The sequence below is a fragment of the Hyperolius riggenbachi genome, chromosome 7, assembly GCF_040937935.1.
Source record: "Hyperolius riggenbachi isolate aHypRig1 chromosome 7, aHypRig1.pri, whole genome shotgun sequence".
NCBI lineage: Eukaryota > Metazoa > Chordata > Amphibia > Anura > Hyperoliidae > Hyperolius > Hyperolius riggenbachi.
Window position 1 is genome coordinate 278,928,135 of NC_090652.1, and position 24,372 is coordinate 278,952,506.

The window sequence follows — 24,372 nt, forward strand, 5'->3', positions numbered from 1 at the left end:
AATGCATTTGCCAATTTGTCCCGGTTATAAAACCGTTTAAATTATGTCCCTATCACAATGTTTGGCGCCAATATTTATTTGGAAATAAAAGGTGCATTTTTTTCAGTTTTGCATCCATCCCTAATTACAAGCCCATAGTTTATAAAGTAACAGTGTTATACCCTCTTGACATACATATTTAAAAAGTTCAGTCCCTAAGGTAAGTATTTGTTTTTTTTATTGTATTTTTATTTTATTTTTTTTAATTACAAAAAAAAAAAAAAAAATTGGAGAGTGTGGGAGGTAATGAGTTAATTTATTGTGTAAAACTAATGTATTTGTATATGTAAAATGCTTTAGGGTGTAGTTTTACTATTTGGCCACAAGATGGCCACAGTGAGTTTGTTTACATGCGACCTGTAAGCGTCCGGAAGGACACTTACAGGAAGCAGTACGAGGCTGGGAACATCACAATGATCGCGCTGTTTCTCAAAGAAGTAGCAGATCATTGTGGGGGCTTAGATCAACAAACGGGAATGGATTTTCCCGTTCATTGATCTCCGGGCGAGCGGGCGGCGGCGTGCACGAGCGGCGGGAGCACGGAAAGCGGCGGTAGCGCGGAAGGTACGGATTTCTCCGTCCCTTGGTTTTTTAGGGGGGAAAAAAAAGGGACAGAGAAATTCGTAACGCGGGGGTAAAGTGGTTAAGGCTTACAGCTTATGAGAACCCCACTATCAAAATCTCAGACCAGCAGAGTATTAGGAAAATGTTCAATATTCTAGGCTCAAAGTGTCAGACTCTAATCAGCTAATTAATCTATAACACCTGCAAAGGGTTCCTATTTCATATATTTAGTTTCAACTTTTACATTGAATTACTGAAATAAATGGATTTTTGCACGATATTTTAATTTTTCGAATTTCACCTGTACTTTATAAAATGGTAGGAAACTAGACTATCACTATGGTAGGCAGTAGATTGTGAGCACTCTAATGCTGGGCATACACGGCACTCTCTTTCCTTATCAATCGAGCCGCTGATGGGCTCGATTGTTAATATCCGACAGGTCCAATGACCTGCTGGATTCCACGCTCGATCCCCGCCGGCGGACAATAGCGGGGAATCGAGCGGCTGATAAGGAGCGCCGGCGGGGACGAGCGGGAATCGATCCGCGTGCACAAGCGAGATGAGCCGATCCGGCGCATAATTGCATTCCAGAAACGTGCCGTGTATGCCCGGCATAAGGATAGTCAGTGACATGACTATGTACTCGGTAAAATGCTGCAGAAGAGATCAGTGCTGTATAAATACATAACAAATTATAAAAATAATTATTAATATGGTAGCACATTAGACTATGACAGGGTTAGATTGTGAGCTCCTCTGAGGACAGTCAGTGGCATGAAGTGCTGCAAAAGAGTTCAGCACTACATAAAATATTATTACTAATAAATAATATCATCATAGAATGAGAATATCAATCATAGAAGAGCTGTTAAAGACATTCATGTATGCTAATTTTTAGGTAAAGCCAGTTTTGTGGCTAGTGATGTTCAGGTAGATGCAAATAATGTGGAGTTGATGCTAATGTATGCAAATTTTTATGCAGCTTGAAAATGAACCAATCAAATCCTGCTGAGGTAAAATTTGATTGATTAATTTCAAGCTACATAAATTTGCATCAGCTCAAAGTTATTTGCATCTACTTGACCATAACTATTTGTGGACAGAAGACTGTTCAGTGTTCTCCCCAGGTACATTTAGCCAGGTGGTTAGTTTTGGCGAGCACCCGGCTCTCATCGGCTCATCTCCCCATCCTCTTCCTATGCTGTAAGCAGACTTGCACCGCCCCTCCATTTTCCCCCATCGTATCCCATCCGGCCACTTTTTCATGCCACCCGGCTGTAAAAGAAATTTCAGTGGAGACCACTGAGCCACCCATCTGTACTACAGAGGAGTCCCAGCCATGATCCTCCCTCCTCATCACTGGAGAAGGATTAGCAGGTGTGAAGGCGTGACACCAGCAGGTGACACCCTCAATGTCACTTGGAACAACAGACAGGATAAATAATTAAATCCCCATCAGGAAGAGGCTAGGTGGTAACAATGAGCATTCACTGTGGTCGGCTGGACGTAGCAGATATCTCAGCATCATTCATATTATTCAGGCAGAGGAGCCCAGTCAGCAATGAGCCGAGGATGCTGGCAGAGCTGCCTGTATCAGCTGGTCCTCTGCAGAAGCCGCACAGAGCATGTGTAAGAATTGATGACATCATCCTGAGGCTGCAGCAGCACAGAAGCAGCCAGAATCCCCCCAGCTGCCAGGGGATCAGCAGAATGATGAGCAGGCTCTCTCCAGCCAGCATGTGCGACATTCAGGATCTGGGCTCTGCCTGTAATGTACAGAATGCTGGGCCCTGCCTATAGGAGGAGGAGGAGGAGGAGGAGGATGTACAGAATGCTGGGCTCTGCCTATAGTAGGAGGAGGAGTAGGAGGAGGAGGAGGAGGAGGAGGAGGATGTACAGAATGCTGAGCCCTGCCTATAGGAGGAGGAGGATGTACAGAATGGACTAGGAGGAGGATGTATACAGTGGCTTGCAAAAGTATTCGGCCCTCTTGAAGTTTTCCACATTTTGTCACATTACTGCCACAAACATCAATTAATTTTATTGGAATTCCACGTGACAGACCAATACAAAGTGGTGTACACGTGAGAAGTGGATCGAAAATCATACATGATTCCAAACATTTTTTACAAATCAATAACTGCAAAGTGGTGTGTGCGTAATTATTCAGCCCCCTGAGTCAATACTTTGTAGAACCAGCTTTTGCTGCAATTACAGCTGCCAGTCTTTTAGGGTATGTCTCTACCAGCTTTGCACATCTAGAGACTGAAATCCTTGCCCATTCTTCTTTGCAAAACAGCTCCAGCTCAGTCAGATTAGATGGACAGCGTTTGTGAACAGCAGTTTTCAGATCTTGCCACAGATTCTCGATTGGATTTAGATCTGGACTTTGACTGGGCCATTCTAACACATGGATATGTTTTGTTTTAAACCATTGCATTGTTGCCTTGGCTTTATGTTTATGGTTGTTGTCCTGCTGGAAGGTGATCCTCCGCCCCAGTCTCAAGTCTTTTGCAGACTCCAAGAGGTTTTCTTCCAAGTTTGCCCTGTATTTGGCTCCATCCATCTTCCCATCAACTCTGACCATCTTCCCTGTCCCTGCTGAAGAGATGCAGCCCCCCAGAGCATGATGCTGCCACCACCATATTTGACAGTGGGGATGGTGTGTTCAGAGTGATGTGCAGTGTTCGTTTTCTGCCACACATAGCGTTTTGCATTTTGGCCAAAAAGTTCATCTGACCAGAGCACCTTCTTCCACATAGTTGCTGTGTCCCTCACATGGCTTTTGCAGTCTCCAAGAGGTTTTCTTCCAAGATTGCCCTGTATTTGGCTCCATCCATCTTCCCATCAACTCTGACCAGCTTCCCTGTCCCTGCTGAAGACATGCACCCCCCGAGCATGATGCTGCCACCACCATATTTGACAATGGGGATGGTGTGTTCAGAGTGATGTGCTGTATTAGTTTTCCACCACACATAGCATTTTGCATTTTGGCCGAAAAGTTCCATTTTGGTCTCATCTGACCAAAGCATGTTTGCTGTGTCCCCCACATGGCTTGTGGCTTGTGGCAAACTGCAAACGGGACTTCTTATGCTTTTCTGTTAAAGTGGACCCAAATTAAAAATACAAGATTTCAGAAATAAAATCTATTTTCTAACTTATAATAATAAATAGCAGCCTTTTTTTCAGCAGCATGGTTACAAATATAAAATATTTTACATTTATTGGAGGAACCCCTCCCTTCCTTTCATATTGCCGGGATTTTTCCGGCAAACTGGTGGAGGAGATAAAAACAAAACACTCCCATGATCTAAAATCTCCTACTAAGCTCAGAAGGAACGGCTGCCACCTGTATAACCCTAGTTATGAAAAGAGAAGGGTGAAAAGCATGCACTGAAATGCTCATAGGCTTGAAGGAGTGTTTATTTATCTTTGTATGTGTCAGAGTGGTGCAACTAAATATTTTGAATTAAAAAAAAATCTTTGGTTTGGGTCCACTTGAACAATGGCTTTCTTCTTGCCACTCTTCCATGAAGGCCAAATTTGTGCAGTGCACGACTTATAGTTGTCCTATGGACAGATTCCTGCACTTGAGCTGTAGATCTCTGCAGCTCGTCCAGAGTCACCATGGGCCTCTTGACTGAATTTCTGATCAGCGTTCTCCTTGTTTGGCCTGTGAGTTTAGGTGGACGGCCTTGTCTTGGTAGGTGTACAGTTTTGCCATACTCCTTCCATTTCTGAATGATCGCTTGAACAGTGCTCCATAGGATGTTCAAAGCTTTGGAAATCTTTTTGTAGCCTAAGCCTGCTTTAAATTTCTCAATAACTTTATCCCTGACCTGTCTGGTGTGTTCTTTGGACTTCATGGTGTTGTTGTTCCCAATATTCTCTTAGACAACCTCTGAGGCCGTCACAGAGCAGCGGTATTTGTACGGACATTAGATTACACACAGGTGCACTCTATTTAGTCATTAGCACTCATCAGGCAATGTCTATGGGCAACTGACTGCACACCCCACTTTGCAGTTATTGATTTGTAAAAAAATGTTTGGAATCATGTATGATTTTTGTTCCACTTCTCACATGTACACCACTTTGTATTGGTCTATTACATGGAATTCCAATAAAATTGATTCATGTTTATGGCAGCAATGTGACAAAATGTGGAAAACTTCAAGGGGGCTGAATACTTTTGCAAGCCACTGTAGGATGCTTGGCTTTCCCTCTGTGAAGAGGATAGCAATGCATGGGGAACAGGAGGCTGGATTCTGCCTCTGTGGATGATAGCGGGGCACAGGAGGCTGGGCACTGTCTCTGATGCTGTCTGGGGCACAGGAGGCTGGGCACACCCTCTGGGGCACAGGAGGCTGGGCACACCCTCTGGGGCACAGGAGGCTGGGCACACCCTCTGGGGCACAGGAGGCTGGGCACACCCTCTGGGGCACAGGAGGCTGGGCACACCCTCTGGGGCACAGGAGGCTGGGCACACCCTCTGGGGCACAGGAGGCTGGGCACACCCTCTGGGGCACAGGAGGCTGGGCACACCCTCTGGGGCACAGGAGGCTGGGCACACCCTCTGGGGCACAGGAGGCTGGGCACACCCTCTGGGGCACAGGAGGCTGGGCACACCCTCTGGGGCACAGGAGGCTGGGCACACCCTCTGGGGCACAGGAGGCTGGGCACACCCTCTGATGCTGCCTGGGGAACACGAGGCTGGGCACACCCTCTGATGCTGCCTGGGGAACAGGAGGCTGGCCTCGCCCTCTGATGCTGCCTGGGGCACAGGAGGCTGGCCTCGCCCTCTGATGCTGCCTGGGGCACAGGAGGCTGGCCTCGCCCTCTGATGCTGCCTGGGGCACAGGAGGCTGGCCTCGCCCTCTGATGCTGCCTGGGGCACAGGAGGCTGGCCTCGCCCTCTGATGCTGCCTGGGGCACAGGAGGCTGGCCTCGCCCTCTGATGCTGCCTGGGGCACAGGAGGCTGGCCTCGCCCTCTGATGCTGCCTGGGGCACAGGAGGCTGGCCTCGCCCTCTGATGCTGCCTGGGGCACAGGAGGCTGGCCTCGCCCTCTGATGCTGCCTGGGGCACAGGAGGCTGGCCTCGCCCTCTGATGCTGCCTGGGGCACAGGAGGCTGGCCTCGCCCTCTGATGCTGCCTGGGGCACAGGAGGCTGGCCTCGCCCTCTGATGCTGCCTGGGGCACAGGAGGCTGGCCTCGCCCTCTGATGCTGCCTGGGGCACAGGAGGCTGGCCTCGCCCTCTGATGCTGCCTGGGGCACAGGAGGCTGGCCTCGCCCTCTGATGCTGCCTGGGGCACAGGAGGCTGGCCTCGCCCTCTGATGCTGCCTGGGGCACAGGAGGCTGGCCTCGCCCTCTGATGCTGCCTGGGGCACAGGAGGCTGGCCTCGCCCTCTGATGCTGCCTGGGGCACAGGAGGCTGGCCTCGCCCTCTGATGCTGCCTGGGGCACAGGACGCTGGCCTCGCCCTCTGATGCTGCCTGGGGCACAGGACGCTGGCCTCGCCCTCTGATGCTGCCTGGGGCACAGGACGCTGGCCTCGCCCTCTGATGCTGCCTGGGGCACAGGGGACTGGGCTCGCCCTCTGATGCTGTCTGGGGCACAGGGGACTGGGCTCACCCTCTGATGCTGTCTGGGGCACAGGGGACTGGGCTCACCCTCTGATGCTGTCTGGGGCACAGGGGACTGGGCTCACCCTCTGATGCTGTCTGGGGCACAGGGGACTGGGCTCACCCTCTGATGCTGTCTGGGGCACAGGGGACTGGGCTCACCCTCTGATGCTGTCTGGGGCACAGGGGACTGGGCTCACCCTCTGATGCTGTCTGGGGCACAGGGGACTGGGCTCACCCTCTGATGCTGTCTGGGGCACAGGGGACTGGGCTCACCCTCTGATGCTGTCTGGGGCACAGGGGACTGGGCTCACCCTCTGATGCTGTCTGGGGCACAGGGGACTGGGCTCACCCTCTGATGCTGTCTGGGGCACAGGGGACTGGGCTCACCCTCTGATGCTGTCTGGGGCACAGGGGACTGGGCTCACCCTCTGATGCTGTCTGGGGCACAGGGGACTGGGCTCACCCTCTGATGCTGTCTGGGGCACAGGGGACTGGGCTCACCCTCTGATGCTGTCTGGGGCACAGGGGACTGGGCTCACCCTCTGATGCTGTCTGGGGCACAGGGGACTGGGCTCACCCTCTGATGCTGTCTGGGGCACAGGGGACTGGGCTCACCCTCTGATGCTGTCTGGGGCACAGGGGACTGGGCTCACCCTCTGATGCTGTCTGGGGCACAGGGGACTGGGCTCACCCTCTGATGCTGTCTGGGGCACAGGGGACTGGGCTCACCCTCTGATGCTGTCTGGGGCACAGGGGACTGGGCTCACCCTCTGATGCTGTCTGGGGCACAGGGGACTGGGCTCACCCTCTGATGCTGTCTGGGGCACAGGGGACTGGGCTCACCCTCTGATGCTGTCTGGGGCACAGGGGACTGGGCTCACCCTCTGATGCTGTCTGGGGCACAGGGGACTGGGCTCACCCTCTGATGCTGTCTGGGGCACAGGGGACTGGGCTCACCCTCTGATGCTGTCTGGGGCACAGGGGACTGGGCTCACCCTCTGATGCTGTCTGGGGCACAGGGGACTGGGCTCACCCTCTGATGCTGTCTGGGGCACAGGGGACTGGGCTCACCCTCTGATGCTGTCTGGGGCACAGGGGACTGGGCTCACCCTCTGATGCTGTCTGGGGCACAGGGGACTGGGCTCACCCTCTGATGCTGTCTGGGGCACAGGGGACTGGGCTCACCCTCTGATGCTGTCTGGGGCACAGGGGACTGGGCTCACCCTCTGATGCTGTCTGGGGCACAGGGGACTGGGCTCACCCTCTGATGCTGTCTGGGGCACAGGGGACTGGGCTCACCCTCTGATGCTGTCTGGGGCACAGGGGACTGGGCTCACCCTCTGATGCTGTCTGGGGCACAGGGGACTGGGCTCACCCTCTGATGCTGTCTGGGGCACAGGGGACTGGGCTCACCCTCTGATGCTGTCTGGGGCACAGGGGACTGGGCTCACCCTCTGATGCTGTCTGGGGCACAGGGGACTGGGCTCACCCTCTGATGCTGTCTGGGGCACAGGGGACTGGGCTCACCCTCTGATGCTGTCTGGGGCACAGGGGACTGGGCTCACCCTCTGATGCTGTCTGGGGCACAGGGGACTGGGCTCACCCTCTGATGCTGTCTGGGGCACAGGGGACTGGGCTCACCCTCTGATGCTGTCTGGGGCACAGGGGACTGGCCTCACCCTCTGATGCTGTCTGGGGCACAGGAGGCTGGCCTCACCCTCTGATGCTGTCTGGGGCACAGGGGACTGGGCTCACCCTCTGATGCTGTCTGGGGCACAGGGGACTGGGCTCACCCTCTGATGCTGTCTGGGGCACAGGGGACTGGGCTCACCCTCTGATGCTGTCTGGGGCACAGGGGACTGGGCTCACCCTCTGATGCTGTCTGGGGCACAGGGGACTGGGCTCACCCTCTGATGCTGTCTGGGGCACAGGGGACTGGGCTCACCCTCTGATGCTGTCTGGGGCACAGGGGACTGGGCTCACCCTCTGATGCTGTCTGGGGCACAGGGGACTGGGCTCACCCTCTGATGCTGTCTGGGGCACAGGGGACTGGGCTCACCCTCTGATGCTGTCTGGGGCACAGGGGACTGGGCTCACTCTCTGATGCTGTCTGGGGCACAGGGGACTGGGCTCACCCTCTGATGCTGTCTGGGGCACAGGGGACTGGGCTCACCCTCTGATGCTGTCTGGGGCACAGGGGACTGGGCTCACCCTCTGATGCTGTCTGGGGCACAGGGGACTGGGCTCACCCTCTGATGCTGTCTGGGGCACAGGGGACTGGGCTCACCCTCTGATGCTGTCTGGGGCACAGGGGACTGGGCTCACCCTCTGATGCTGTCTGGGGCACAGGAGGCTGGCCTCACCCTCTGATGCTGTCTGGGGCACAGGGGACTGGGCTCACCCTCTGATGCTGTCTGGGGCACAGGGGACTGGGCTCACCCTCTGATGCTGTCTGGGGCACAGGGGACTGGGCTCACCCTCTGATGCTGTCTGGGGCACAGGGGACTGGGCTCACCCTCTGATGCTGTCTGGGGCACAGGGGACTGGGCTCACCCTCTGATGCTGTCTGGGGCACAGGGGACTGGGCTCACCCTCTGATGCTGTCTGGGGCACAGGGGACTGGGCTCACCCTCTGATGCTGTCTGGGGCACAGGGGACTGGGCTCACTCTCTGATGCTGTCTGGGGCACAGGGGACTGGGCTCACTCTCTGATGCTGTCTGGGGTACAGGAGGCTGGGCTCACCCTCTGATGCTGTCTGGGGCACAGGGGACTGGGCTCACTCTCTGATGGTGTCTGGGGCACAGGGGACTGGGCTCACCCTCTGATGCTGTCTGGGGCACAGGGGACTGGGCTCACCCTCTGATGCTGTCTGGGGCACAGGGGACTGGGCTCACCCTCTGATGCTGTCTGGGGCACAGGGGACTGGGCTCACCCTCTGATGCTGTCTGGGGCACAGGGGACTGGGCTCACCCTCTGATGCTGTCTGGGGCACAGGGGACTGGGCTCACCCTCTGATGCTGTCTGGGGCACAGGAGGCTGGCCTCACCCTCTGATGCTGTCTGGGGCACAGGGGACTGGGCTCACCCTCTGATGCTGTCTGGGGCACAGGGGACTGGGCTCACCCTCTGATGCTGTCTGGGGCACAGGGGACTGGGCTCACCCTCTGATGCTGTCTGGGGCACAGGGGACTGGGCTCACCCTCTGATGCTGTCTGGGGCACAGGGGACTGGGCTCACCCTCTGATGCTGTCTGGGGCACAGGGGACTGGGCTCACCCTCTGATGCTGTCTGGGGCACAGGGGACTGGGCTCACCCTCTGATGCTGTCTGGGGCACAGGGGACTGGGCTCACTCTCTGATGCTGTCTGGGGCACAGGGGACTGGGCTCACCCTCTGATGCTGTCTGGGGCACAGGGGACTGGGCTCACCCTCTGATGCTGTCTGGGGCACAGGGGACTGGGCTCACCCTCTGATGCTGTCTGGGGCACAGGGGACTGGGCTCACCCTCTGATGCTGTCTGGGGCACAGGGGACTGGGCTCACCCTCTGATGCTGTCTGGGGCACAGGGGACTGGGCTCACTCTCTGATGCTGTCTGGGGCACAGGGGACTGGGCTCACCCTCTGATGCTGTCTGGGGCACAGGGGACTGGGCTCACCCTCTGATGCTGTCTGGGGCACAGGGGACTGGGCTCACTCTCTGATGGTGTCTGGGGCACAGGGGGCTGGGCTCACCCTCTGATGCTGTCTGGGGCACAGGGGACTGGGCTCACCCTCTGATGCTGTCTGGGGCACAGGGGACTGGGCTCACCCTCTGATGCTGTCTGGGGCACAGGGGACTGGGCTCACCCTCTGATGCTGTCTGGGGCACAGGGGACTGGGCTCACTCTCTGATGGTGTCTGGGGCACAGGAGGCTGGGCTCACCCTCTGATGCTGTCTGGGGCACAGGGGACTGGGCTCACTCTCTGATGCTGTCTGGGGCACAGGGGACTGGGCTCACCCTCTGATGCTGTCTGGGGCACAGGGGACTGGGCTCACCCTCTGATGCTGTCTGGGGCACAGGGGACTGGGCTCACCCTCTGATGCTGTCTGGGGCACAGGGGACTGGGCTCACCCTCTGATGCTGTCTGGGGCACAGGAAGCTGGCCTCACCCTCTCTGATGCTGTCTGGGGCACAGGGGGCTGATACCCGCAGCACAGGATCTGGGCACTACATCTGATGATGCACACAGCAGGCATAGAAATAGGTTTGCTAGAAATCAGGAAACCAAGATAAATCTATATGACATGCAGGCAAGCCTCAGAGCCAGTACAGCACGCACAGCAGAGGCTCAGCTGCCATTGCTGGTGTCACTCATCAGACTGAAGGGCTGTGGCATCTGGTAAATAGCATAGCATGTGGCACGGCACCCATGTGCTGCCAGGCTGCTGTCACGTGTCTGGATGATCAGATACACAGGAGGACCAGCAGCAGCATCACCCACCCTGCTTGAATGAGCCCTGTCAGCAGATCTACCCCCAGTGACACCACCCTGCTTTAAGCACAGAGCAGCAGAACAGCGCCCCCTCCCAGTACGGAGCGGAACACTCCTCCCCTCCACATCGATCTACAGGTCACCTCCTGCTCAAAAATCAATCAAGACCCCCCAGCAGATGTACACCTGCCCCAGCAGCCCCCTCCCCCAGCACAGGCCATCTTCTCTAAATCACGACTAACAACAATAATGAAGGCTTCAGTAGGGAGATCCATAGCCCTCCTCTGTACACATTCAGCAATAAGTAAATAATACAATAAAACAACACCACTTGCATCATCACAGCCATTGTGCTCGATAAAGACACGTGGGATCATTATTCAACAATGAGAGACAATGATGACCGACACAGGCCAGGAATCTGTCCCAGACTCAGTCACAGATGTATACCAATTATCCTTATATAAGCATCCACAGCTGCTGATGAGAGCACCAGGCTGCATCACACACTGATATCTAATACTGATAGACAGCTACAGGAGATAGATCCATCTCTCTGCTGGATGCTGCATGATTGAGAACATACAAAAATGATCATATATGTCAATAAGGTAATCACACAGATACATTGTATCATTTTACATTGTTCCAGCATGCACAGATCAGGTGCACCAGTGTACTGACACAGCCTGATGGAGGAGAGATATTCTATATGAGGAGGGTGGGGGGGGGGGGGGGAATATAGTGTGTGCATGTGGCCTCTGTGCACAAGGGTGGGATGCAGAGCATTGTGTGTGTGTGTATAGATCACCCCACCTCCTCCCTCCCTCTTCCTAAACATGTTTCTCTGGTACTTCAGGAGGATAGATGGATATTTTTCCTTTCTTCCTCTATGTAGACAACTCCCCGGCCTCTACCCTCCATACAACCCCAGCAAGAGAGGTGACAGGTCAACAGCCTCTATCTCCCCTATACAACCGTAGACAGATCACCTGCTTCTATCTTCCATACATCCCACTGCAGATAGGTCAATAACCCCGCTAGCCAGCAACCCCTTCAGACAGGTCACTAGCCTCCATTTTTTTTTTTTTTCTTTTTACAAGCCCTGCAGACCGGTCACTAGCCTCCATTCTTTGTACAAGCCCTGCAGACAGGTCACTAGCCTCCATTCTCTTTACAATCCCTGCAGATAGGTCACTAGCCTCCATCCCGCCACTGCAGACAGATCACCTGCCTGGCCCCCTCAATTCTTTATACATCCACCAGCAGACAAGTCACATGTCCCTCCAGACAAGTCACTAGCCCCCATACACTCCCACCTGCAGGCAGGTCACTAGCCTCCATTCTCTTTACAAGCCCTGCAGACCTGTCACTAGCCTCCATTCTCTGTACAAGCCCTGCAGACCGGTCACTAGCCTCCATTCTCTGTACAAGCCCTGCAGACAGGTCACTAGCCTCCATTCTTTGTACAAGCCCTGCAGACAGGTCACTAGCCTCCATCCACCCCACTGCAGACAAATCACTTGCCTGGCCCCCTCCATTCTTTATACACCCACCAGCAGACAAGCCACATGTCCCTGCAAACAAGTCACTAGCCTTCATAAATACTTCTGTAGACAAGTCGCCTGCTTATAGCCTCCATATAACCCCTTGCAGACAGATTACTTACATGTATCCTCTATACACTCCCCTGCAGACAGGTCACTTGCCTGAATCCTCTATAGACCTCCCTGCAGACAGGTCACTTGCCAGTATCCTCTTTCTTTATAGATCCCCTTGTAGACAGGTGACCTGTCTGTATCCCCTTTACAACACACACACACACACACACACCCTTTTTGCAGTCAGGTCACCTGCCAATATCCTCTATAGATCTCCTTGCAGACAGGTCACCTCGCCGAATCCTCTAAAGATCCCATGCAGACGGGTCACCTGCCTGTATCCTCTATAGACCCCCCCTGCAGACAAGTCACCTGCCTGTATCCTCTATAGTCCCACCTGCAGACAGGTCACCTGCTTGTATCCTCTATAGATCCTCTTGCAGACAGGTCACCTGCCTGTATCCTCTATAGATCACCTGCAGACAGGTCACCTGCCTGTATCCTCTATAGATCCACCTGCAGACAGGTCACCTGCCTGTATCCTCTATAGATCCACCTGCAGACAGGTCACCTGCCTGTATCCTCTATAGATCCACCTGCAGACAGGTCACCTGCCTGTATCCTCTATAGATCCACCTGCAGACAGGTCACCTGCCTGTATCCTCTATAAATCCACCTGCAGACAGGTCACCTGCCTGTATCCTCTATAAATCCACCTGCAGACAGGTCACCTGCCTGTATCTTCTATAAATCCACCTGCAGACAGGTCACCTGCCTGTATCCTCTATAAATCCACCTGCAGACAGGTCACCTGCCTGTATACTCTATAAATCCACCTGCAGACAGGTCACCTGCCTGTATCCTCTATAAATCCACCTGCAGACAGGTCACCTGCCTGTATCCTCTATAAATCCACCTGCAGACAGGTCACCTGCCTGTATCCTCTATAAATCCACCTGCAGACAGGTCACCTGCCTGTATCCTCTATAAATCCACCTGCAGACAGGTCACCTGCCTGTATCCTCTATAAATCCACCTGCAGACAGGTCACCTGCCTGTATCCTCTATAAATCCACCTGCAGACAGGTCACCTGCCTGTATCCTCTATAAATCCACCTGCAGACAGGTCACCTGCCTGTATCCTCTATAGATCCACCTGCAGACAGGTCACCTGCTTGTATCCTCTATAAATCCACCTGCAGACAGGTCACCTGCCTGTATCCTCTATAAATCCACCTGCAGACAGGTCACCTGCCTGTATCCTCTATAGATCCACCTGCAGACAGGTCACCTGCCTGTATCCTCTATAGATCCACCTGCAGACAGGTCACCTGCCTGTATCCTCTATAGATCCACCTGCAGACAGGTCACCTGCTTGTATCCTCTATAGATCCACCTGCAGACAAGTCACCTGCCTGTATCCTCTATAGATCCCCCTGCAGACAGGTCACCTGATTGTATCCTCTATAGATCCCCTTGCAGACAGGTCACCTGGTTCCATACAGACATGTGCAGCACAACCCAGCAGGGATCCACTCACCCCGACCACAACGGTGTCATCTCCCTTGAAGGATGGGATGTACTTGTCCCCTCTGTGGATCTCGGCGCTGTTGAGGGGCCGGAAGCGGCACATCACCTTGATGCTGCATTCAGCAGGGTCTGCCATCTTTCCTGGGGGGTCAGCTTCAATCAGAGGATTCCCAGCAGGAATGGGGAGGATGCAATGGAAAGTGCTGCAGCAGCCGATGTGAGACTCCCTCCAGCCTCAGCTGCCGCCCTCAGTGGCTGCTGTCCCCATCCATCCTGCATCAGCACCAGCAGCCACCTTCCCCAGCCATCAGCCTAGCTTTGTGACTGCTGCTCTGCATCAGTCGGGCCCCTCCCTCAGCACGCTCTCCAGCGTCCCTGCCGCAAGGGCTGCCGGGAGGTGTAGTCTGGAGGCAGAGTGACAGGTGCAGGGGGTGTCCTGGGAGTACCATCCATGGATAGGAGCACAGGAGGGGGCAGGGTTGTTTGTGCAGTTCACAAAAGTGTCAGAATGGGGTTCATTGATTCAATCATTGATATTGTATAATTCATAGAATGCTATTGAGAAGGCAGAAAAAAATACATTGGATTTTCTTTGTTATAAGGTATTTGTTAGGACAGAAAACTAAACTGAAGGCTGTGAACATGACACTGAAGTGAGAGGGATATGGAGACTGTCATATTTACTGTATTTCCTTTTAAGCAATACCAGTTGCCTGGCAGTTCTACTGATCTATTTGGCTGCAATAGTGTCTGAATTAGACCAGAAACAAGCATGCAGCTAATTTTGCCAGATCTGACAGTAATGTCAGAAACACCCGATCTGCTGCATGCTTGTTCAGGGTCTATGGCTGAAAGTATTAGGGCTCGTTTCCACTCGAGCGAATCTGCATGCGTTTCCCGCATGCAGATTCGCTCAACCAATACAAGTGGATAGCGCCGTATCCACTTGTCAGGAATTCTGTGCGGCTCGCTCTGCAGAAAAAATCTGCACAGCAGAGCCGTCAGAATTCGCACGCCGCACACCCGCACGCGAATCGTCGGTCATGTAACTGAATAGGAAAACCGCAAGCACTTGAGTCTTGCGGTTTTCCCGGCATTTCCACGTGCGATTTCGTTTAAAAACCCATGTCAATGCTTGCCGGCATTGACATGGTTAAAATCGCGTTGTTAAAATCGCGAATGATTCCGTGTGAAAATCCGCATGAAAACATCAACGAATCCGCAACCGTATGCGGGTTTGTTGACGCATTTTCCGCGAGCATATCGCGCCGCACAAGTGGAAACGCACCCTTAGGGCCCATTTCCACAATCGCAAATTCGCATGCGTTTTTCGCATGCGAATTCGCATAGCAATACAAGTGAATGGGACTGTTTCCACTTGTCAGGATTCCTTTGCGTTTTTCTGTGCAGAAAAAATTCGCATGGCAGAGCCATCAGAATTCGCATGCCGCATACCGCTATGCGAATCGCATACAATGTATTTAATAGGAAATTCGCATGCAGTTTGGGTATGCGAATGTGCATGCAAATTTTCATGCGAATTCGCATAGAAACAATGGAAAATCACACCAGCACTGCCATGGTTAAATTCATGAAAATGCCGTCAGCTTGTTCTTGCCCACCGTGACCATCTGCAGCAGCGCTTGGCAGTGGTGGGCCTTCACGCTGCTGCTGAGGCGGGGTTGTTTGGCGGCGGATGGAGCCGGATCAGAGCTGGAAGCTGTTGCACTTCCCCTGACCCTGCTGCGGGGTGGCACCACCCACCGGGGTGATGATGCTGCTGTCTCCTCTCCACCCCCTTCCACCAAACTGACCCAGTGCGCGGTAAAGGACAAATAGCGGCCTGTCCCGAACCGGCTGCTCCATGAGTCCATTGTCACATGGACGCGCGCACCAAGCGCATGATCCAGCCCACGCTCCACGTTGGCCTTTACAAAGCGGTGCAGTGCTGGGATGGCCTTGCGTGCGAAGTAGTGCCGGCTGGGGATTGGCCAATCTGCGCACTGCAGGAGCGCACGCATCCGGCTCCCCTCCTGCACAAACGAGTACGGGAGGAGCTGGGAGGACATGGCCTGTGTCAGCAAGCCGTTCAGCTGGCGTATGCGACGGCTGCCGGGAGGCTGAGCCCTGACCACAAAAGAGTCACTCAGCAGGGTCTGGTGGTGGGGGCGTTTTAGGCTTGCACGGGAAGCTGAGGAGGGAACAGAGGAGACCACTGAGGAGGACTGGCTGCCTGAACAGGCCTCAGTGTCAGCAGGAGTGGCAAAGCTGGTTATAGTGCTCTGACCTCTGCAAGGGCCAGCGCCAGCTTCCTTCAGCCTCTTGAATTCCTGATGCTCAGGTTTGTGCTTATTGCCCAGATGGTTGATGAAGCTGGAGGTGCCATAACTGGAGGGGTGAGACCCTCTGCTCAGCTTCACATGGCATAATTTGCACGTTACAAATTTGCTATCCAGTGAGGGCAGATGGAAAAACTGCCATATTGGGGATTGGAGTTTTCCCTTACGTGGCTCAGAACGGGATGCTGCTGTGGATTTTCTCCCGGTGGTGGTTGGGGCCTGGGGTTGAGTGGTGCAGCTGGTGGTAGTCGTGCCACTGACAGATGGAGCAGCAGCCTGCGGGTCACGTATTCCATGCCCACTGCTGCTCCTGCCAATCCCTGCAATGCTCAACCTGCGTGCCATACACACTGACTCCTCCTCCTCAGAGTCAGAGCTGACATGCCCCTCCGGTCGCTGGTAGTCCGGGTCCTTCACCTCATCATCTAACGCCCCTTCGTGGAGTGTGTGCACACAGACACAGCACACACAAAGACACAGGACCTAGTAGCAGGCACAGGCAGCTGCTGCAGCTTAAAAGACTGACTGACAAGACTGACTGACACATACAAATTACACAGACTAGCTAAGCTAACTACAACACAGTAAAACAGAAGGTGTTTTAGTGTTAAAACGCTGGGTTATCACTGGGATAATGTACTTGCTTCAGCCAAACACACTGGACAAACTATCTCAGTGGCAGTCACAAAGCAAGGACGAGATTCTTAACATGCCCCCCTCCTTATATACAGGAGGGACTGGCCAAGGTTCCCCTCTGTGATTGGGTGCTTGGGCTTAGGCTGGGAGCGCTCTGATTGGCTGAATGACGTCATGGACATCATGTCCATGGTTACAGTACCCGGATTCGGATATCCGACCGGTATCCGCGGGTATCCGGGTTATGCGACCAACTATCCGCATAGAGCTATCCGGATTTCCGTCCAGCTATCCGGAATCCGGATCCGATCGGATAGGCCTAAAAAGTTCGGATATCCGAGTCTATTCGGATATCCGGTATCCTGATGAGCAGCACTGAACAGTACCAGTGGCTATTTCTGGGTCGGTGAGCACTCTATGCATGCGTATGACTGCGTAGGACAACGTTGCATGCAAGTGCAGAGGGCTCCCGACCGCGGGCTCAGGATCAAGCATGCGCGGTTCCGGCCACTGCCTGTGCATTACTTAAAGGACAAATGAGGTGAGCCCCCCAAAGACATGTATCTTTACTTACTTGGGGCTTCTGCCAGCCCATAGAAGTCTTCAGGTTCTCCCGTTGCAGCGCCCATGTTCCCCGCTGTCCCGCCCGTAAGGTGGGTCAGTGCCGCAGCGAAGCCATGCGCAAGCGCCCACTTCCAAACGTGCCCACCTCATTGGACGTGTACTGGGCCTGGGCATGCTACTGCGCAGACGCACTACGCGCTCGGTGACATGGGCGTGTTCGCTAGGGCACATCAGCCAGCCTAACGGGCAGCCAATGAGAGAGCGGGGAACACCGCAGCTGCGGCGAGAGATCCAGAAGACTCCTATAGGCTAGAACAGGGGTAGGGAACCTACGGCTCGGGAGCCAGATGTGGCTCTTTTGATGGCTACATCTGGCTCACATACAAATCAGTAGGGATTGATTCACTAAGCTACACGGCTCAAGCAGCACAGCTTAGTGTGGCAGCGCAAATAAAATGTTCAAAGTAGGCATGCTACTGCTGTAACATGCACTACTAACTTACTCACGCTACACCAAATGAACGGCTGCTTCAATTGTCCTACTCTGGATCCTGTCAGGTCCAGTGACTTTGTAGAACGAGATCCCTGCACTTTGGCCCAATAGGCTGCCTGTCAAGTGACAGCCAGCCTATTGGACCAATCAAAGTGCGGGGATCTCGTCCTACAAAGTGAATCAACCCCCAAGTCAGCTAGCTAATTGTACAAGCAGTTAGTCAGTATTTCTCCTGTCTGGCTATTGGGCAAATTGCTGATGTTGCTGAAACCCAAGAGAAGCTGAAGACGTGTCTGACACGTCTGCTGCCTGGCGGATCAACTGTATACACATCACCATAACAACAGGGGCATGAGCCCTACTGTCCCAGTTTGAAACATATTGTATGGCTCTCATGGAATTACATTTTAAAATATGTGGAGTTTATGGCTCTCTCAAACCAAAAGGTTCCTGATCCCTGGGCTAGAAGAAGCCCCAGGTAATTAAAGATACAGGTCCCTGCTCACCTCATTTGTACTTAAAGGGCATCTGAGGTGAAAATAAACTGATGAGAAAAACAATTGTACCTATCCTCAGTCTACTAAAAATGACTTTTTTAGATATCCCACATTTTATTTTATATTTAAATCTAGTTTTTAAGTTTTTACTGTGTCATTGTCTCTGCTCAATGACACCTTCCTCAATGCCAGAGCTCAAATCTTCGAATTATTGACCCTTTGTATCTCTTCCCTGCTCTTAGAAGCCAATTACTGCAGGAAAGTGTTTTATGGCTGTAATTACTTATCAACGGGGGTTACCCGGTCCCGACCCTGGCAGAAACTTGCATACCTGATGTTTAACTTTTTCAGGCAGAGACAGAAAAAAAGGAACACAGAATAGTTATTTGTGTGCTAGGCACTGTACATACAACTGTCTATCTCATCATGTCACATGTCACCTGGGTTGTCCTTTAAGACCTCACTGACCCGGAAGTAGCTGCAGGTAATGTTCATTGGCGAACAGTTTGTCACAGGGCCAGGCGAACTATTCGTTCCATCTCTATTGATCTACTGCCCACTGTACAGTGAATACTGCTGATGAATAGAGTTGGGCCGAACCTCCGATTTTAGGTTCGCGAACGTGGTTCGCAAACTTCCGCGGAAGGTTCGGTTCGCGTTAAAGTTCGCGAACCGCAATAGACTTCAATGGGGATGCGAACTTTGAAAAAAAAAAATTATGCTGGCCACAAAAGTGATGGAAAAGATGTTTCAAGGGGTCTAACACCTGGAGGGGGGCATGGCGGAGTGGGATACATGCCAAAAGTCCCGGGGAAAAATCTGGATTTGACGCAAAGCAGCGTTTTAAGGGCAGAAATCACATTGAATGCTAAATGACAGGCCTAAAGTGCTTTCAAACATCTTGCATGTGTATACATCAATCAGGTAGTGTAATTAAGGTACTGCTTCACACTGACACACCAAACTCACCGTGTAACGCACCGCAAACAGCTGTTTGTGTAGTGACGGCCGTGCTGGACTGGTGCGCACCATGGCGAGAGTGCAGGTTTTGGTGGCTTTACAGCCCATATGGTCGCCTGGCTGATGTAGCTGAATGACAGAACAGTGACTGTCCAGCTGATCAAATTTGGTCTGACCACAATGAGGCAACAACCTTATTATCGTGGGTGTGCCCCCCGAGACACTCATCTAGGCGCCGGTCATTGCTTCATTGTGATACGCAAGCCCCTTCACCACGGCAAGGTAATGATCACGAAGGGGAATGGGCGCATGTACATGCCTTTTCTTTTGTTGTTGCAGCTGCCCGCAGTGCAGCCAGAAAAATTAGGCAGTCATGTTCACGCACCAGAAAAATTATTACAGCGGCCGCTGCTAGCAGCGGCCTAAAAAATTCAGCAATCCGCCTGGAGTCCCGGACCCTGTTGGTGGTGGCGGAGAAGGTAGTCAAGCGGCCTGCAGGCAGACATGCTGTGTGGAGGGACTGGGAGCGACTTAGTCTTCTTGGGGCAGGCCAGGCAGCCAGTCACACGGCGTGCAGGCAGAGATGCTGTGAGTGCGGGGACTGACTTAGTCTTGGGGCGGGCAGCAGCCCTCCGGGATCCATGCCTCATTCATTTTGATAAAGGTGAGGTACTTAACACTTTTGTGACTTAGGCGACTTCTCTTCTCTGTGACAATGCCTCCAGCTGCGCTGAAGGTCCTTTCTGACAGGACGCTTGCGGCAGGGCAGGAGAGAAGTTGGATGGCAAATTGGGACAGCTCTGGCCACAGGTCAAGCCTGCGCACCCAGTAGTTCAAGGGTTCCTCATCGCTGTTCACAGCAGTGTCTACATCCACACTTAAGGCCAGGTAGTCGGCTACCTGCCGTTCCAGGCGTTGGTGGAGGGTGGATCCGGAAGGGCTACGGCGAGGCGTTGGACTAAAGAACGTCCGCATGTCCGACATCACCATGAGATCGCTGGAGCGTCCTGTCTTTGACTGCGTGGACACGGGAGGAGGATTAGTGGCAGTGGTACCTTGCTGGCGTTGTGCCGTCACATCACCCTTAAAGGCATTGTAAAGCATAGTTGACAGCTGGTTCTGCATGTGCTGCATCCTTTCCACCTTCCGGTGAGTTGGTAACAGGTCCGCCACTTTGTGCCTGTACCGAGGGTCTAGTAGTGTGGCCACCCAGTACAGCTCATTCCCCTTGAGGTTTTTTATACGGGGGTCCCTCAACAGGCAGGACAGCATAAAACACGACATCTGCACAAAGTCGGATCCAGTACCCTCCATCTCCTCTTGCTCTTCCTCAGTGACGTCAGGTAAGTCAACCTCCTCCCCCCAGCCGCGAACAATACCACGGGAAGGTTGAGCAGCACAAGCCCCTTGCGATGCCTGCTGAGGTTGTTCTCCTGCCGCTGTCCCCTCCTCCTCCTCCTCCTCCCCCAAAGAAACACCTTGCTCATCATCCTCTGAGTCTGACTCGTCTTCTGCACACGACTTCTCTTCTTCCTCCTCCTCCCCCCTCTGTGCTGCCGCAGGTGTTGAGGAAACAGCTGGGTCTGATGAAAATTGGTCCCATGCCTGTTCCTGCCGTAACGGTTCCTGGTCACGCTCATTCACAGCTTCATCCGCCACTCTACGCACAGCACGCTCCAAGAAGTAAGCGTAGGGAATTAAGTCGCTGATGGTGCCCTCACTGCGGCTCACAAGGTTGGTCACCTCCTCAAACGGCCGCATGAGCCTGCATGCATTTTCCATCAGTGTCCAGTTGTCGGGCCAGAACATCCCCATCTTCCCAGACTGTTTCATTCTACTGTAGTTGTAGAGGTAGTGGGTCACGGCTTTCTTCTGTTCTAGCAGACGGGAGAACATGAGCAGGGTCGAGTTCCAGCGAGTCGGGCTATCGCAAATGAGGCGTCTCACCGGCATGTTGTTTTTGCGCTGAATTTCCGCAAAGCGTGCCATGGCTGTGTAAGACCGCCTCAAATGCCCACAGAACTTCCTGGCCTGCTTCAGGACATTCGCTAAGCCAGGGTACTTTGCCACAAATCTTTGAACCACTAGATTCATGACATGTGCCATGCAGGGTATGTGTGTCAGCTTCCCCATATGCAAAGCGGCAAGCAGATTACTGCCGTTGTCGCACACCACGTTGCCTATCTCCAGGTGGTGCGGGGTCAGCCACTCATCCACCTGTTTCTTAAGAGCAGCCAGGAGAGCTGCTCCAGTGTGACTCTCCGCTTTGAGACAAGACATGTCTAAGATGGCGTGACACCGTCTTACCTGGCATGCAGCATAGGCCCTGCGGAGCTGGGGCTGTGTAGCTGGAGAGGAGAACTGCCACTCAGCCAAGGAGGAGGAGGACAGCGAAGAGCATGTAGCAGGAGGAGAGGAGGTGGCAGGAGGCCTGCCTGCAAGCCGTGGAGGTGTCACAATTTGGTCCGCTGCGCCCTGCTTGCCATCGTTCACCACCAGGTTCACCCAATGGGCTGTGTAGGTAATGTAGCGGCCCTGCCCGTGCTTGGCAGACCAGGCATCCGTGGTCAGGTGTACCCTTGACCCAACGCTCTTCGCAAGAGATGACACCACTTGCCTCTCAACTTCACGGTGCAGTTGGGGTATGGCCTTTCTCGAAAAATAAGTGCGGCCTGGCATCTTCCACTGCGGTGTTCCGATGGCCACAAATTTACGGAAGGCCTCAGAGTCCACCAGCCGGTATGGTAACAGCTGCCGAGCTAACAGTTCCGCCACGCCAGCTGTCAGACGCCGGGCAAGGGGGTGACTGACTGGCCGAAATTGGCTTCTTCCGCTCAAACATTTCCTTCACGGACACCTGACTGCTGCTGCTGTGGGCAGAGGAGCAGGAACCGCTCAAGGGCAGAGGCGGAGTGGAGGAGGGTGCCTGTGAAGGTGGAAGGGAGAAAGCGGCAGAAGCAGATAATGCACCTGATGGAGGAGGAAGAGGAGAAGGAGGGTGGCTTTGCTTTTGTGTGCTGCTGCTGCTTTTGCTCAGGTGGCCATCCCATTGCTGTTTGTGCCTTTTCTCCAGGTGCCTTCGTAAGGCACTTGTCCCTACGTGAGTGTTGGCCTTTCCACGGCTCAATTTTTGTTGGCAGAGCGAACAGATGGCTTTGGTCCGATCTGAGGCACACACATTAAAAAATTTCCACACCGCTGAGCCACCCTGGGATGTGGGCACTATGGGGACCTCAGCAGCTGATGCTGAAGGGCAAGTTGGCTGGCTGTACATAGGTGGCGATACATGGTGCCGGACTCTGCCACCAGCTGTTTCTGACGAAGAGCTGCCCCAGCTTCTTTCAGCAACTTCTCTCCTCCTACTACTCTCTAACTCCCCCTCTGAACTGTCCCCCTCTTCATCTCCTCTATTGGGAACATACAGAGGATCCCTATTACCATCATCATCGTAGTCATCCTGCCCAGCTTTGCTTGCCTCAGACAAATCCAAACTTGCACCATCAGTAGGTCCTTCATCCTCCTGACACGTTACATCCATAGTGTTGCCGCGTAACTCAGACATATGAGCTGGTGAAAATTCATCTGGCTGTAACAACAATGGCTGTGCATCAGTGATTTCACCACTAAATAATTCTTGCGAAGTGTCAAATGCAGCGGAAGTGGTGCTAGTAGTAACGCTGGTGGCTGGGCAAGATGAGGTGTTCTGTGTCGCTAAATACTCAACCACGTCCTGACAATCTTGGGAGGTGATGGGACGTGCCTTCTTCCGAGCACTGTACTGTGGGCCAGGTCCACACGAAATTACATTTACACGACCTCGCGCAGACCTGCCGGGTGGCCTTCCTCTGGCTCTGGCACTACCTCTTCCTTTACCTGTTTTGTCCATATCGGGTATGCACGGAGTGGTATATCACACTGCGTGCACTCACGTAGGTAGGTGGGTTCACTTAACTGCACAGGTATGCGCACTGATGCGGTGGGTTCACTGAACAGAACAGGTATACAGTGGCGGGTTCACAGAACAGAACAGGTATGCAGTGGCAGGTTCACTGAACACAACAGGTATGCAGTGGCGGGTTCACTAAACAGAACAGGTATACAGTGGTGGGTCCACTGAACAGAACAGGTATACAGTGGTGGGTTCACTGAACAGAACAGGTATGCAGTGGCGGGTTCACTGAACAGGTATACAGTGGCAGGTCCACTGAACAGAACAGGTATGCAGTGGCGGGTTCACTAAACAGAACAGGTATACAGTGGCGGGTTCACTAAACAGAACAGGTATACAGTGGCGGGTTCACAGAACAGGTATGCAGTGGCAGGTTCACTGAACACAACAGGTATGCAGTGGCGGGTTCACTGAACACAACAGGTATGCAGTGGCGGGTTCACTGAACAGGTATAAAGTGGCGGTCCACTGAACAGAACAGGTATGCAGTGGCGGGTTCACTAAACAGAACAGGTATACAGTGGCGGGTTCACTGAACAGGTATACAGTGGCGGGTCCACTGAACAGAACAGGTATGCAGTGGCGGGTTCACTGAACAGGTATACAGTGGCGGGTCCACTGAACAGAACAGGTATGCAGTGGCGGGTTCACTAAACAGAACAGGTATACAGTGGCGGGTTCACTAAACAGAACAGGTATACAGTGGCGGGTTCACAGAACAGGTATGCAGTGGCAGGTTCACTGAACACAACAGGTATGCAGTGGCGGGTTCACTGAACACAACAGGTATGCAGTGGCGGGTTCACTGAACACAACAGGTATGCAGTGGCGGGTTCACTGAACAGGTATACAGTGGCGGGTCCACTGAACAGAACAGGTATGCAGTGGCGGGTTCACTAAACAGAACAGGTATACAGTGGCGGGTTCACTAAACAGAACAGGTATACAGTGGCGGGTTCACAGAACAGGTATGCAGTGGCAGGTTCACTGAACACAACAGGTATACAGTGGCGGGTCCACTGAACAGAACAGGTATGCAGTGGCGGGTTCACTAAACAGAACAGGTGTACAGTGGCGGGTTCACAGAACAGGTATGC

General features: G+C 53.5%; 1 protein-coding gene across 1 annotated transcript in view; it reads right to left on the reverse strand.

The window, feature by feature from the left end:
* KIF5C (kinesin family member 5C) overlaps window positions 1-14,180 on the reverse strand; it is a 148,244-nt gene extending 134,064 nt beyond the window's left edge. The window contains exon 1 of the mRNA XM_068245840.1: window positions 13,848-14,180. Within this exon, the coding sequence (XP_068101941.1) occupies window positions 13,848-13,973 (126 nt within the window). The 5' untranslated portion in view covers window positions 13,974-14,180. The remainder of the gene's footprint in view (window positions 1-13,847) is intronic.
* Window positions 14,181-24,372: the final 10,192 nt, after the last annotated feature.